The sequence below is a fragment of the Atractosteus spatula genome, chromosome 21 (genome assembly GCF_055471065.1).
Source record: "Atractosteus spatula isolate fAtrSpa1 chromosome 21, fAtrSpa1.hap1, whole genome shotgun sequence".
NCBI lineage: Eukaryota > Metazoa > Chordata > Actinopteri > Semionotiformes > Lepisosteidae > Atractosteus > Atractosteus spatula.
Genome location: NC_142726.1, coordinates 7,173,389 through 7,188,933, shown reverse-complemented (window position 1 = coordinate 7,188,933; position 15,545 = coordinate 7,173,389). Strand labels below are relative to the sequence as shown.

The window sequence follows — 15,545 nt, the reverse complement described above, 5'->3', positions numbered from 1 at the left end:
ACAGACACACACAGCTTTCTTAGAGTAGCACGATTCGCCGATACCAACACTGCCTCCGGCTAACAACCGAACTACACACGCTGCATTTACAACCTCCGCTCTCGTCCCGTTATATACCACCTGCAGACTGATAGAAGACACCCAAGTCGAGATTTCACAGCCTCATTTCCCAGGCCTGTTTGCTCAAAAAGGACGGGGATTTACAGTGCACGGCGATAAATATATATACACATTTTTGAGGGGAAAATGGGCAAACAAAATGCTAAAGACTCCTGAACCCACAACTCCCACAAGAAGAGCGGCTGAGAAAAACACAATACTTGAAAAAAGCAAAGCGACATTGAACCCTCGGTAAGGAATAGGACCAAAAGACTGACACGGCTCCGTCTTTCCCAGCGCGTTAGAAATGCCGGCCTGCAGTTTAAGCCCAAGAAGCGATGCAATTAACTGAACATTTGGATGTCACGTCAGGGGGAGCAACTTAACCGTGCGGCCTTTACCGAGATGAGCAGCACGGAGAAACTGTGACACCACCCCTCGGATAAGAAAACAAAACACGACTGCGCACACACACACATGCAGGGTGAGCAAGCGATCCACAGGCACCGAGATCAGAGCACTTCAAAAGCATTCACCGCGTAAATCGGAAAAGAACCGTTACCTTTCGAATAGAGGGATTTGGGGGAATTAAGGTCGAGATCGGCGCTGAGCAGGGCTATGAAATCAGAGGGCATCGCAATGCCTCTGGAGAGGAGGGGAAATCGGACACCCTCTGGGATAACAAAAACGCTGTCGAGCAGAACCGCTGAGGATAAAAAAAAAAAGTGGAGGAAATGAAAAAAAAAATCTAAATGAGAAAAAAACGAAGTTGTTTCGAATCAGCCTAGTGGTTTTCGGTGTATGACGGACTTCTCTTCCCCCTTTTTTTTTTTTCGGACTACGCCACACGACCAGTGCGAAGACACCACACTCCGAGCCCCTCTGCTTCTCTGGCGCCCCGCCTCCCACTCCGCGCAGGCGCACCAGCCGCGAAAACCGAGTAGGCGGACGCTTGTCACATGATTCAAGCTCGGGGGGGGGGGGGTGAGGTGAATCTGCACCGTGTCTACCAAGATACCCCGTTTTCGGTTCTGGTTAAAAATATGAGGAGGAGTTGTGTGCTCGTTGTGCTTGCCAGAATTAGGATTCTTATCCGCGGTCCAGATTTATACTTGCCCCAATCTGCAAGACGAGAGAAAAAAAAAAACTTTATGAAATGATTGTGCCCGGCCTATCTATCTTTGAAGTGGCTGAAAATAAATAGGTCACAATAAAACGTGACACAATAAAAAACGTTGTGATATTAATTGTAGCGGGTGTACTTAAACTCTTTGCTTTCGATTCACCCTGTTTGCCTCTACCTTGCTTTCCATTTACTGAACATGTTCTTTTTGAGTCACTGGAGTCTTGGCCAGTGAATTTCATGTTTGTGTAATGTAGCTCAAATATTTTTTGTGTTTTATTATGAAAATACAAAACCAGTCATAAACCAAAATCATTATACAGAAAACAAGCGAAACCAATCAATGTACATCTGAGACAGAAAGTAAAGAAATTAAACCCTTCCACTTGTCCTTTGCTGCGTGGAATGTCCATCGTAGAATGTCTCTTTTAATTCGCAGTTTCAATTCATTACAAACTCTCCAGTATATTTCTTGGTTTGGGCGCATCGGGCAGACCATAAAAAGTATTTTACAATACTAATTAGCAACCATAGCACCCAATCCACCGTTGCTCTTTGCTCCGTCCCCTTCCAAGCCAACAAAACTTTCTCAGAGGTTAACACAAACTTAGGTTGCACACACAATAAAAGTTGTTGACATCGACCCCAAACACCTTTCGCTATTTTACAGTCCCAGAAAACATGCCTTAATGTTTCAATAGTATGACAATCCTCGTATGGACAGTGTTTGGTTCTAGTGAGTTTATGCTTGTACATCACCTCCCTGACTGGGAGGCGATTCCACACTACTAGCCAGTTCAGATCTTTATAACAGCCGTCCATATCTTTTGGCTGAACCCTGAGCCAGTGCTCTTTCTTCTTCCCAATTACGGCATTATCAGATCTTGTATTAACCAGGTTATAAAGGGCTTTTTGCTCAACACATACCACCTCGTTTTTTCCTTCTGGGTGCTTTTTCAGCCACTTCCTAGCATGTTCATAATGCCAGGGTATTATTTCTGCTTTGGGCCCTGAGTTATTTATTGGCCTCAGTTGTGGAATGTAGCTCAAATATAGTTTAAAGGGTTATAAAATTGAATCATTGAGTAAGCATACAAAAGCAGCCAGCAGCCATATCACCCTGCAACTCACAACTGGCAACCCACTGAAGCTCAGCAGGTGTGAACCTGGCCAGTACCTGGATGGGAGACCACCTAGGAAAAACTAAGGTTGCTGCTGGAAGAGGTGTTAGTGGGGCCAGCAGGGGGCGCTCACTCTGCGGTCTGTGTGGGTCCTAATGCCCCAGTATAGTGACGGGGACACTATACTGTAAACAGGCGCCATCCTTCGGATGAGATGTAAAACTGAGGTCCTGACTCTCTGTGGTCATTAAAAATCCCAGGGTGTTTCTTGAAAAGAGTAGGGGTGTAACCCCAGCGTCCTGGCCAAATTTCCCATTGGCCCTTACCAATCATGGCCTCCTAATAATCCCCATCTATGAATTGGCTTTATTACTCTGCTTTCCTCCCCACTAATAGCTGATGTGTGGTGAGCGTTCTGGCGCACTATGGCTGCCGTCGCATCATCCAGGTGGGGCTGTCACATTGGTGGTGGTGAAGGGGAGACCCCATTACCTGTAATGTGCTATGAGTGGAGTGTCCAGAAAAGCGCTATATAAGTGTAAGCAATTATTATTATTAAAAGACATCCTGTCCTTACACCTGTTGCTTCCTGGGTTAGGCCTTAGCTCCTCAGTGACCCTGTGCTCGATAAAGTGTTAGAAAATGGATGGATGCTGTTTTAACAGGATCACAGATTAGGAGCTCAAGAAGTCTCTGCCTCCTGGTCTTTAATCATTTCTTTTACAGACACCTTCCTCTGGTCACTGTCACTGGTCAGGGGAGAATGAGAGAAAGGCCGTTTCCTACAGCCCTCTGGAGAATACTGTTCATATACGATCCTCCATCTCCCCTCCTCCTACAGGGATCTGATTCAAACATATAAAATCCCCAAAGTCTGTGACACAGAGTCTGACCAATCAACAGTGAGACATGGATCAGAGGATGCAAATGGAAGGTAAAGAGAACATGCTTTTAGTCCTCAGCTGTCACTGATATCAGGAGGCACTTCGGGATGTTGAAGTTGGGAATAAGCTTCCCAGCCATGTTGCTGAAGTGGATACCCTGGATTCTGTTAAGAAATGACTGAATGGGATCCCTGGAAAATTTAGCTACTAGCAAGCAAACAAGCCAGATGGGCAGAGCAGCCTCTTTGTTTGCAACTTATCTTACATTCTTACCTTGTGCCAGTAAGGTGCAAGTGCTGTGGTCTATGGTCAATGGCTTCTAGGAATCTATACTTCAGAAATGCCTATAAGTTAATACCCCTAGCCATCTAGCCCCACACAAACATTCCCTCAGTTCTCCACTCACTCTCCATCACAGAGAAGGAGTTCTAATGGAAAATACAGCCGATATCATTTATTAAAATAAAAAAAAATGCAATAATGTGTATAAGCTGTTTTGCCCACACTTCATACCATTTTTTACTGTGAAGAGATAACTTTCACACATTTTGTTATTGTCATGAAATCTGAATATTGGTCTTTTTGAAATCATTTTTAGCATGACCAGTTTAATCTTTCCATGTAGCTATGGAAGAAAGACTTGCCTCTCAGGGCCTGCATTGGCTTTATGGCCATTTAGTCTGTTGGAAAGCAGTCAGACATTTAATGTATGAATCATTACAATTAGAAACAAGTGATATTTGATATGTGATACTTACAACATTGAAAATATACTTCTAATGTATCAGAACCAAAGATGTAGAGGGGCATTAAAAATGCAACACATGCTATTGGTTGTATGTCTCATTTGTTGCATTTTTAATGCTTAGTGATATACTTTATTAGTTTAGCATTCACATTGTAGCTTGTGAGAAATGCATAATTCTACACTGATCAACAAGATGCTTTTCATGGTAACTCTGTTTTATCTCCCAAAAGATGGCAATCCTTCCTAATGCCTTTATTGCCTCAAGCTTTGGAGCTTTTAACTCAATAAGTCATTTCATATAAAAATAGCATCCTACCCACACCCCACCTCCAAAACCTCAGCACCCCCTATCCATAATAAAAGTCAACAGTATGATTCGCAGTCTAATTTGGCTGTGATTCAAAATATATTTAAAAATCTATGTGATCCTCTTGTGAAATCACTGTTCACCCAGAATGTAGACCATGACTTGCAGTTTTGCTTTGAAATAAAACAAAGGGAAGGATTTGGCTAGGCCTCTGGTCATGTGAATGGAATTCCTTATCTGAAGTGAATCCCAATTTGGTACAAACCTGAAGAGCCTTCTGAATTTTGAAAAAGATGTCAGATGTACTCGACAACACGGAAGTTCAACGTGTACACAAAATAATAAAGTATTGACTGCCACTTTCACTGTTCCTTTACTGCACTTCCATCTTTATATTCATACACTTGCATATCCATATACGTCTAGCAGCTACAAAAACTGATTCATATGGAGCAGGTAAACTAGAATACTCACAGTGCAAAGTTCTGTGCACCAGTCTCACAATGAGCTATAGACTTCTCTCACAGAAACTCCAGCACAGGAGACAGGGCGGCTACTCAATCCCTCATATCCATTAATCATTGTTCTGAAATTACCATGATGGTAGCAGACATTACGAATCTAAACCTGATTGTGTAGATTTAGTGCAAGGAGGAGAAACAGCTTTCTTATTTGATATTATTCTCCAATGATTTTTCGATATTCTGTGTTCTAAATAGTGCAAAATCAGTGTGATGTGAAATTTACAGTAAATTGGGAATTATCTCACCTTCTGCAATACACCATATTTGAACTCTGAATATTATAGCTGAGAGTTAAGGAAAGAAAATCCATAACTGTTTACCCATTCTTCCTTTAAAATAAATACAATTCGTCGATTGAATTTGATCGATAATGTCCAATATTTTCATGAGGACAGAATCCTGTGTAATGTCTATTTCTTCTCAACAGGAACAATACAGTTAATCTAAAAAAACAATAAAGCAACAAAATACAACATAGCACAGCATAGCTTCTTCCTGAGTCTCTCTCTCTCTCTAATCTTTCTCAAACTTTCCCACACAAGAACTAATCATTGTTTTGAATTTTTTTTAAGATGAAAGCCTAATATCAAGAATGTGGTGCTTTTAATAAAAAATAATTAAATGACCATCAGCTTATGTTTTTCAGTTAAATCTCTTGGCTTAACTTCTAATAAACTAAACAAAAGAATTTCATACAGATTCACAACAATGACTTCTAAAGACTAGTCTGGAATTAAGTTTTCAGTGTTGGAAAATCCTGCTGCATTGCTGCAGCTTTATAATCTTAAAGAATTATATGGTGATAAAACAGGATGTAAGCGACACAGTCGTATATTTTGAAGCTGTTTATATAGTTGATTAGTGGCATGATGAGCCTCAAAAATCATTAGATTTAGAATATATCTTGAATATACATTTACTTAGATACATTTGTGAATATAATTCTCAAATATATCTAAATAAAGAGTTTAGAGTCTTGTGAAAATGTATCAGTATTCTGGTAAGATCTTTCCTTATATGAAAGTGCTACACTGTCTTCTCAGACTTTCTGTAGCCAGGGAATTATGCAAGTGTTGTGCGGGCTTTGGCCCTGTGTTTTGCCAAAAAGGCTTTAGGGAACAGCATAACTTTTTTGCTCCCTTGCCACTCCTCCTGTTTTCTTATAAGCTCTTTTATCAGTCATTGGTAAGAGTGAAAAATTAAATCCACAAACATGCAAGAAAAGAAATTAAGGCAGACGAAAGAAAAGCCATCCATCTGGTGATCGGGTTTCCAGCAACTAAAAACGCATCAATGTAGAATTGCAGTCTTCATCATAAGATTAAGGGACAGTGGGAGATAAGGAGCTTCCATTACACTTGAGCCACTGTATCAGTTTTGATTTCCACCTAGGACGATCTGAAGGCCAGGTTCACTGTGGCTTTTACATAACACTCTAGTATAAAAGACAGAGCAGGCTTCTCTTACAGGAGTGATAAGACAGCAGATCAGAACTGTTTTAACTTATCATTTACAATTCATTCAGTTTGCAGGTGGCCTCCACCATGATTTGTTGCGTTAGAAGTGTACGGTTAACGATGCCCGAACTATAATAATAATAATATTAGCTTACACTTATATAGTGCTTTTTCTGGACACTCCACTCAAAGCGCTTTACAGGTAATGGGGGCTCCCCTCCACCACCACCCATGTGCAGCCCCACCTGGACTGAACTATGCATAATTGGCCTGGACTATGCATAATTGTGGAAAAATTATCTGGTTCTGCAATTCTTGGCATGAAAGCAATACTGACATTGAGTAAAGGGAGCAGTGGAGGCTCTTTCAAAAACCTAACCAACAGGAAACAGATCACTTCTATCTATAGATGTGTGGCAAGCATGTCTTCAACCAAATAAAGTTTTTTTTTCCATTCTTAACAGAAGAAAGTTTGTGTATCTTTTGTTGTGAAAAATACATTAACATTAATGATTAATATTCATACAATCTAGGATATTATTCTACCAATATCAATTAGGTGAATCAAAGGAACAATATAGCAAGTGATTACTGTTCTGGTATCAAAATACTTATTATACAAACATCAACTTAAAACTGTAAAATCAGCCTCCATTATTTCAGCTTTACTGGTTTTATAGTCCATAGAACAGCCCAAGTAAACGTGAGTGTATACTGTAGAAGGTCCTGCAGGCAAAGAATTATACTGTTGGAATTTGAGATAATAGAATCACTCTAATGTATGCAATACATACATGTTTCTTACATTGTCAAGCTTTTGTTGTGCTTGGTAACTGTATATGCTTTATTCCAGCTTTCAGAAGACTCAAGGCAACCCTGGATTGTAGAACTGTCTCACTTGAGAAAAAGCGTTTAGTGAAGAGAATGTCCATCAGGGTTATTACACAACATGGTGTAATCTTTGGCAAGAAATGTTGGAAATAATCAAGATCTAGTCAGGCCTGGATTACACAAACAGGACAATTAATGGCCACTGCAAGTGTCCCTTGTTTAAAAAATGTCCCTTATATCTACACCCCAGGATGTGATGTTACACTACTTTCTGTCACCCAGATGATTTCTCGTTTAGCCCTAGCAAAGTCCCACCAAAGTCTTGCAAGAAGTTCATATTTGACATCATCTGCATTGGACTGATTTTTTAATGAATCACAAGGGGAAATAAATACTGCAAGGGAAAATAAAGTGGTTATAAAAAGCAAAGAGGTTTGTTACAGAAAAAAATACCTTTCTGTTTATTTAAGAATGGTCTTTTGGGCATAAACTGCAAAGAATAAATCGAAGATTTATTTTTATTTTGGGTGCTAATATTTTACAGAGCATATGTTTATTATCCTATTTCAGAGCAGAGTTTGTGTGGAGGTTATTTTCTGTTTGTCTGCCTCTTTTATATGAAGCTATTTGGCCTCCATAGAAACCCACTGGCCACCAACAAAGCACAAAGGAAGAGTGAAAATAAATCTCTCCCTGGAGGGTGCTTAAGCAGAATTAGTAGCATAACTAAAAAGTGATATCAGGCAAATAATGTATTCCCTTCCTGGAGTTAGCAGGCTTTATGATGTTATTTTACCTGTCAAGAGCGTCAGAATGTGGTCATGTTTTCTCAAATTTATTTTTGTTTTTAACTTCAATGTTTGACCTGTCTTTTTGCAAAATGTCCTCAATTACTGAATGGCTGTCATTGTGAAAAGTCTGAAGATGCAATCCCAAAGAGTTATTAAACTAACGATTAGAATTATATCAACAACTTGCTCCATGCATTATTTCAATTGGGTTTGGCTCCATCTCAGAATTTGTTCATTTTCTTAGACCACAGCAGAAAATAGATTTGAAAGGTTTCAGAAAAAAATAAAAACCAGAAAGGAGGAAACATTCAACACACAGGGAGGAGTTATGTCTGGGACCACACTTCCTAGTTGTCTCTGGGGAATTCCCATGTGATGCATAACTTCAAAACCCTTTTAAAAGACCACACTGTTTCACTGAAACAGCACTGCCCTTGGTTTTTTTAGACTAAATAGGGCTGGTTATTTAAATTGCTCTGAGCTCAGAAAGAAAAAAATGCAGTACAAATAACAGATGCAGCTAAGTGATTACATCAAGAAACACTATGTAACTGTTCTTCTCATAGCTCGCTCTCTATTTTAATACTGCATATCTGTAGCGTGTCACGCGCGTGTGAATTCTTTTAAAACCACTTCTTAGTAATATGAATTAGTGCAACAGTTTGTTTATTGTTGTATTTTTTAAATAATCCAGTCTTGAGTAACAGTTTAGGGGTTTAAAAGTGAGTTTCTAACACACAAAACAAGGATAAGGACTTTGGCAGAGTCCTTATGTAATAAGGACTCTGCCAAAGAGCATGTGTCCTTAAGAGTCATGTTGAGCTGCTTTTGCTGCATTTAAAGTTTTCACTTTATTCTCTTTGTGTGTTTCATTCACCATGTGATTGAGGGCCACAAAACATGCCAAGATACAAACCAGCTACTATTTAAAGGATATGTATGCATGAAGTAGAGATGGTGTAAAGTTTTATAGCTTTGATCTGCTACTGTATTCAAAAGAACATGGCCATTTGTCTGTACTTGCATAAATAAATAGAAAATATTGTTAAATGGAGTGCTTAAGTACTTTGTTCAGATTAAATGTGTTTTTGTTTTGCATTGCAAACTGATCATATGAACTATATCATTAACTGAACAGAGCAGAGCAGTCACTGAGTCCTGTTAATGATACAGTTCCATGTGATCAGCTTCACAGTACAGAGGTGCTTACGTTTCTCCCCCATGGTCTTCTAATTAACTTACCAGAATTAATGCTAAAGCCACGTGGAGACTATTGTGTAGCTGAACGGTCTAATTTATACATGTGATCTGCCCTTTAAAATCTTTTCTCTTTAAAGGTATATATCAATCTCACTGGCAGGTTGGTTCGTATCTGCCACAACAGTGAAAGTCATGAACTTAAAAATGCTCAGATCATATCATTGAGATCAATAATTTATAAGCCTGGTTTAGCACTTTAGGGAACACTTGAAATCAATAAAGGCTAACATACTCTCTTTTTAGCTAGGTGAAGAGCCAGCAGGATCTCAGAACACAGCAGCATAATTACAGAAATATAATGCAAACAATACCATCAATTAGCATTTACCTTGTTTGGAGCTCTGACTAGAGACCTACCTCATGCTTCACACTCCTGGATAACATACCCCTTCCTCTCAGATTCTCAGAACCATTGCTTGTCCATACATTGGTCATTTGACCCATCGCTAGTTTGCCGGACCTTCGATTCCCATAGGCTCCTGCTGCAATGCCACACCTGGTAAAACCACAGTCAGGTGTAGCAGAGCCAAGTGAATCTGTTTCAAGAGAATCAAAATATAAACTCTGGAAAAGGATTTAACTTGCCCACTGTAATTTTGCTTTGCATCCGTGAGACAACCCATTCTGAAGGGAGAGTTACAAGATGACTTTTATCACAAAACTGAGTTCGCTTCAATAATAACAAGCTGACAATGCCTAGTTAACACATTTATTTGTCTATACTGCTTCTCATAATTTTTTTTATATCCTGTGCTTTACTGAAATGAAACTTAGCATAAAGTGAAAGAGGACACAAAACACAATTTTAATTTTGGTAATTGGTCATTTTGGATCGTTGGCCATTTTGGATTACAAAAAAGAAACCTGGCTTGCGAGGATCAGTTTGCTGATCCACACAACTCCCATTTTTCAGGAGTAATTATCAGAGGAGAAGGAATGTGAGGACATGTTCTCATTTTTGGTTCTAACCAAGACAGTCATACATGTATGCTTTGTGAACTGGACATTTGTCACTTGGTTTCTGGCTGCAAACCTCAAAAATTCTTGTCTTAATACCACTGCATTGTATATAAGCAGTAAACTATTTTCTGACATCCTAAAATTAAAGCAACAATGAGACCATTGCTGAAACATGCTTCCTGCATTAGGAGATTGTATCATGTGTTGCATTACATCATTGCATATTTATGTTGACAAAGAATGTCGGACTTTTATCAGCACTGTAGGGCTTCCCTTTTTCAATGCTCTACATAAACACAGGACTATGTGGCTGACAGACTGAAATAACCTATAAACATAGCCTGGTTACTAATAAAGATCTTTTATTGAGCTGCTAGATTTGGCATTAAAGAAGACCCAGAATATTACACATTCAGATCTACAGCAATGAGAGGCATGGGTTGTGTTGGATATTTAATAGTACAGTATCTTAAGCAGTGTGTGGAAACTCAAGGTTAGAAAGTGCTAATTGGATATTGAGTGAAAGATTTAAATGGGTGTTGGCTTGGAAGTCAAAGGTCATGCAACTTGACTGTTTTGGTGGTTGAATAAAAGATGGTTTTGTTTTGTTATTTGCATCTTGTAATTTGTTTTTGTTACCATGAAGGAAAAGAATGCAAACCTCCTGAGGTCATATTGATATCGACAAAAGGGTCAACTAAAAGAAAAAAAAATATTGATTAAAGTATATATGTTAAAAGGATTCCCAGATTTTATTTCACTGATCTAATTTAACCTGCATTTTTTTACTATTACAAGAACACAACTTGTGTCACAGGACGTGGGCCATTGAAGCAGTCAAAGGGCGGGAATTGATTGGGCTATGTTGATTAGTGTTGCAGGATGTGGGTCATTGAGGCAGTGAAAGGCTGCGTGATTAGGTTATGTTGATTTCTAGGGTGATGTCAATGTCCCAATGAATAATGCCTAGCAGGAACAATTAGGTATCGAGACTTGGAGATGTGAGGAGTTGCAGAACCAGTTTAAGCAGACAACGAGAGGAGGAGAGAGAGCCGGAGAGTGACACCTAACTTGGCACCCCCACGGTCCTCAAACAAAACAAGCTTCCTGGAAAAATACTGGGCAAACCCAATTCTGCCAGGGATTGTGGAAAATCCCCTGAAAGGGATTGGCTAAGCGGAGGGATAAAAGACAGAACAGAGGGGTCTCAGATTTCCCACTGGACCCTGGAGACGACCCTGGGGCGCTGCAGAGTGTGAGACCATGGAGGCAAGGACCTATTAATCCAGGGATTGACAATTACGGGAGACATTGGTATTGTAACAGAGGTACTGTACAGAGACTTTTTAATACTTGAAGGCAAAGGACAAAGAACCTGGCCCAGCTAATGGATACAAACTGAGGGGAAATAGAGTACATCTTGTGGGGGGATTTCTAGTGTAACCTGAACAAAGGGTGTCTCCAGGGGTAGTGGAAGTGGGTGTGCGGACTGACCAGTGCGGAAGGGGTGAAACACTGCCTGCCCTTTCGGTCCAAGGTGAAGGATTGACGACAGCGCAACAGAGACAACTGGATGAGCTTTTGGATAAGTGGCAAGAAGTATTCCCAGCCCATGATGAGGACTTTGGGAGGACAAATGCCGTCCTTCACCATATTCCAACTGGTTCAGAAACCTCCTACCCGAGAAAGGTATCGTCCTATTCCCCCATCTCTACACCAGGAGTTGAGAAAAGGGGGTTATTCGCTAGAGCAGTAGTCCATGGGCAGCCCCAGTCGTCTTGGTAAAGAAGAAGAATGGGTCATGGAGGTTTTGTGTGGATTACAGAAAGTTGAATGTGGTGACCCATGAAGATGCTTTCCCTCTCCCCCACAATGAGGAGTCACTGACAACTCTGTCACAGGCAGAGTGGTACTCTACTTTGGACTTGGCCAGCGGATACTGGCAGGTGGAGGTTAGTGAACATGACAGGGAAAAGACTGCCTTCACCACCCCACTGGGGCTGTACAAGTTTGAGCAGATGCCTTTTGGATTGTGTAATGCCCCTGCGATGTTTCAACACCTGATGCAACGCTGCCTCGGGCCAATGATAAATGAGTCACTACTGATATAACTAGATGATGTGATTGTATACTCCCCCACCTTTGAGACTCACCTACAGCATCTGGAACAGGTGTTTGCGAAGCTCAAAGAGCATGGTTTAAAACTACAACCTCAGAAATGTGTTCTGTTTCGCAAAAAGGTAAAGTACCTGGGGCATGTGGTCAGTAAAGACGGAGTTGAGACTGACCCTGAGAAATTATCTGCTGTAGAAGATTGGCCGCGTCCTTTGACAGTATGCCAGGTACGCTCGTTTCTGGGTTTCGTGGGATATTACCAAAGATTTATCCCAAGGTTTTCAAAGATTGCAGCCCCATTGAATGCCTTATTGTGTGGCACAGCTGCCCTTGGGAGAAAAGGAAAGGAGGTGGATTGGACACCGGCCTGCCAGGACGCTTTTGAGACACTGAAGGAGAAGCTGCTCAGTGCCCCAATCCTAGCCTATGCAGATTTCAGATGGCTGTTCAAGCTTTACACTGATGCCAGCCTCGAGGGACGGGGGGCAGTGTTGGCCCAAGAGCAAGAAGGTGTTGAGCGGGTTATTGCATATGCCAGGCGTAGCCTTCATCCTGCAGAACGAAACAATCAGAACTATAGTTCGTTCAAGCTTGAGCTGCTGGCTTTGAAGTGGGCAGTTACAGAGAAATTCAAGGACTACCTGTGGGGAGCAGAGTTTACGGTGTTTACGGACCCACTAGTGCATTTGGATACTGTCCACCTTGGTGCAACTGAGCAGAGGTGGGTGGCCAGAATTCCATGTGGTAGTGGGACTACTCTGAAGGAGAGAGTAGGATAGGAGAACTCGAGGCGACAGAGCATGAGGGTATGCTGCGAAGATCAACTAGATCCACAAGGGGGGTTCAGCCTGCAAGGTACAGAGAATAACCTGTGGTCGGGACGACCACACTTCTGGTGGTGGGGAGTGTCACAGGACGTGGGCCATTGAAGCAGTCAAAGGGCGGGAATTGATTGGGCTATGTTGATTAGTGTTGCAGGATGTGGGTCATTGAGGCAGTGAAAGGCTGCGTGATTAGGTTATGTTGATTTCTAGGGTGATGTCAATGTCCCAATGAATAATGCCTAGCAGGAACAATTAGGTATCGAGACTTGGAGGTGTGAGGAGTTGCAGAACCAGTTTAACCAGACAAAGAGAGGAGGAGAGAGAGCCGGAGAGTGAACAATGAACTGATAAGGTCCCATGACACCTAGCTTGGCACCCCCATGGTCCTCAAACTATACAAGCTTCCTGGAAAAATACTGGGCAAACCCGATTCTGCCAGGGACTGTGGAAAATCCCCTGAAAGGGATTGGCTAAGCGGACGGATAAAAGACAGAACAGAGGGGTCTCAGATTTCCCACTGGACCCTGGAGAGGACACAGGCAGCGCTGGGGGAGCTGCAGAGTGTGAGACCATGAAGGCAAGGACCTATTAATCCAGGAATTGACCATTACGGGAGACATTGGCATTGTAACAGAAGTACTGTACAGAGACTTTTTAATACCTGAAGGCAAAGGACAAAGAACCTGGCCCAGCTAATGGATACGAACTGAGGGGAAATAGAGTACATCTTGTGGGGGGATTTCTAGTGTAACCTGAATGGAGATCGGGAAATTGAACTGGGTGATATCCCTCTCCTTAAAGTGGTTGTTTGTCTCCAGGCCATCGACAACCTTCACCTGGGCCAGGTTCACCGATTAGAAGAAATGTGGTAGTGGCCTCCCTTCAGTACTTTACAGAAGAAAAGACTGCTGTCCCTCTGGATTTCATTGTGCCCCTTTGAACTATTTTCTTGTTGTTGTGGATGTTCCTTTTTTTATGCTTCTTAGAATAGTAGATTGTGTTGATGTATGTAGAAAATAAAAAAGGCACTTATCCAATACAAATGCTTGTCGCTGGTCTGTGTGTGCATTGGTGATTCTGGGAGATAAACAGAACCTGTGGTAATGTTTAGGGGCCCTAGCACCCCGTTTGTATTGCTAGGTGGCGTAGTCGTACACGAGGCAGGAACGCTCCTCGCCTATAGGGTTCACCTTACTGTGACACTTGTGATTTTGTCCACTGTGATGTATATTCAATAAGGCTGTACTGGAACACTACTGAATCCTATTGTATACCGCAAACATCCTCATATATTCTCTCTTAGAATTGCTTTAGATGAGAACATGACCAGATACCTTGTAGAATATTTCAATTCCCACGAATTTCCAAATTAGGTGTCTTTTGGCATCGAGAATAGAATATTAATTTCGTGGGTTTCATACGAGTTTAAAAGCATCATGAAGGATCAAACAAGATCATCAGAACTTAATATTTTAATACCTTTGCAGTTTTTATTCTCATGGCGCCTCACTCGATATTACCCCGGGACAATGCATTTACTCCAACCTCTGAAACTCATACGTGCACACGCACGTACTTCTGGGATGTTATGCTCAAGTCCGCTGAATATTTAAAGGCAAGGCAAAAGCTCCGTGAAGTTGCAACCCCTACAGACAGCACAAACGATTAAACCCACCTCGTTCGTTAGTGCTACGTCTGTGCCAGTTTGTACAGTTGAAAGTAGAGTTTGTGCTGCTTTCGTTCCCGAAATATCGAGCCTTGGTTTTCCGGTGACCCTGTCTGCCAAGTTCAAGCGCTCTATTACAGTTTAGCTCGTACCCTTAACACTTTAAAGACAATCAATATCCATAAACATATGAGCCTCCTTAGATGTGAATAATACTAAGACATGACGCAGGTCAACAAGTTAACCATCTTTGACATAAACCTGTGGTTGTAAGGTCTATAGTTTTTATTTTCTAAGGCACGTTTTCCTTTTCCTTCCCTACCGTGACACACAGTTGCCAAACGCTTAACTGTGGGATATCTACATGTTCTCGGAACTTCCGCTGTGGCGCTTTAACCAATCAGAGTGTCGATTCTCACTCTTCACCCAATCGCGGCCCGAGCTGTTCGGGGGTTTAGCCAATCACGGCTCTGACAGCTGTTCAAGCCAGCAGCGCCAGGTGGATCGGCTTGTTTACGGTCAATGAGAAGCTATTTTTAAAATGATTTTCTTATTTGCAAAATAACTACATCGGTTTATTTTTTAACGTCTTTATTGATTCACAATGTCCGGTACTCTTCGAAATATTTTTTTTATTTGCAATGTAACTGTCTCCGCTTTCTGTAACGAATACATGGTATTTAAACAACTTGAATCGTATTGTAACTTGCCGCCCACCTGAACCCCGTTGCGTTACAGTATATTTAAGGTAGGGGAAACACCTTCTGCTTTGTACTTAAAACATGAATAGAAATGTAAATGTGGGATACCATCGCGACAAGACCTCCGCAGCATG

At 41.3% G+C, this 15,545-nt stretch overlaps 1 protein-coding gene across 4 annotated transcripts in view; it reads right to left on the bottom strand.

Annotated features, from left to right (window-relative positions):
* The window catches only part of nfat5b (nuclear factor of activated T cells 5b), a 53,558-nt gene extending 52,589 nt beyond the window's left edge, over positions 1 to 969 (bottom strand). For all 4 annotated transcript variants that reach the window (XM_088939076.1, XM_088939077.1, XM_088939078.1 and 1 more), the window contains exon 1: positions 662 to 969. In XM_088939076.1, coding sequence (XP_088795202.1) covers positions 662 to 734 — 73 coding nt within the window. In that variant the 5' untranslated portion in view covers positions 735 to 969. The remainder of the gene's footprint in view (positions 1 to 661) is intronic.
* Between the last annotated feature and the right edge of the window lie 14,576 nt (positions 970 to 15,545).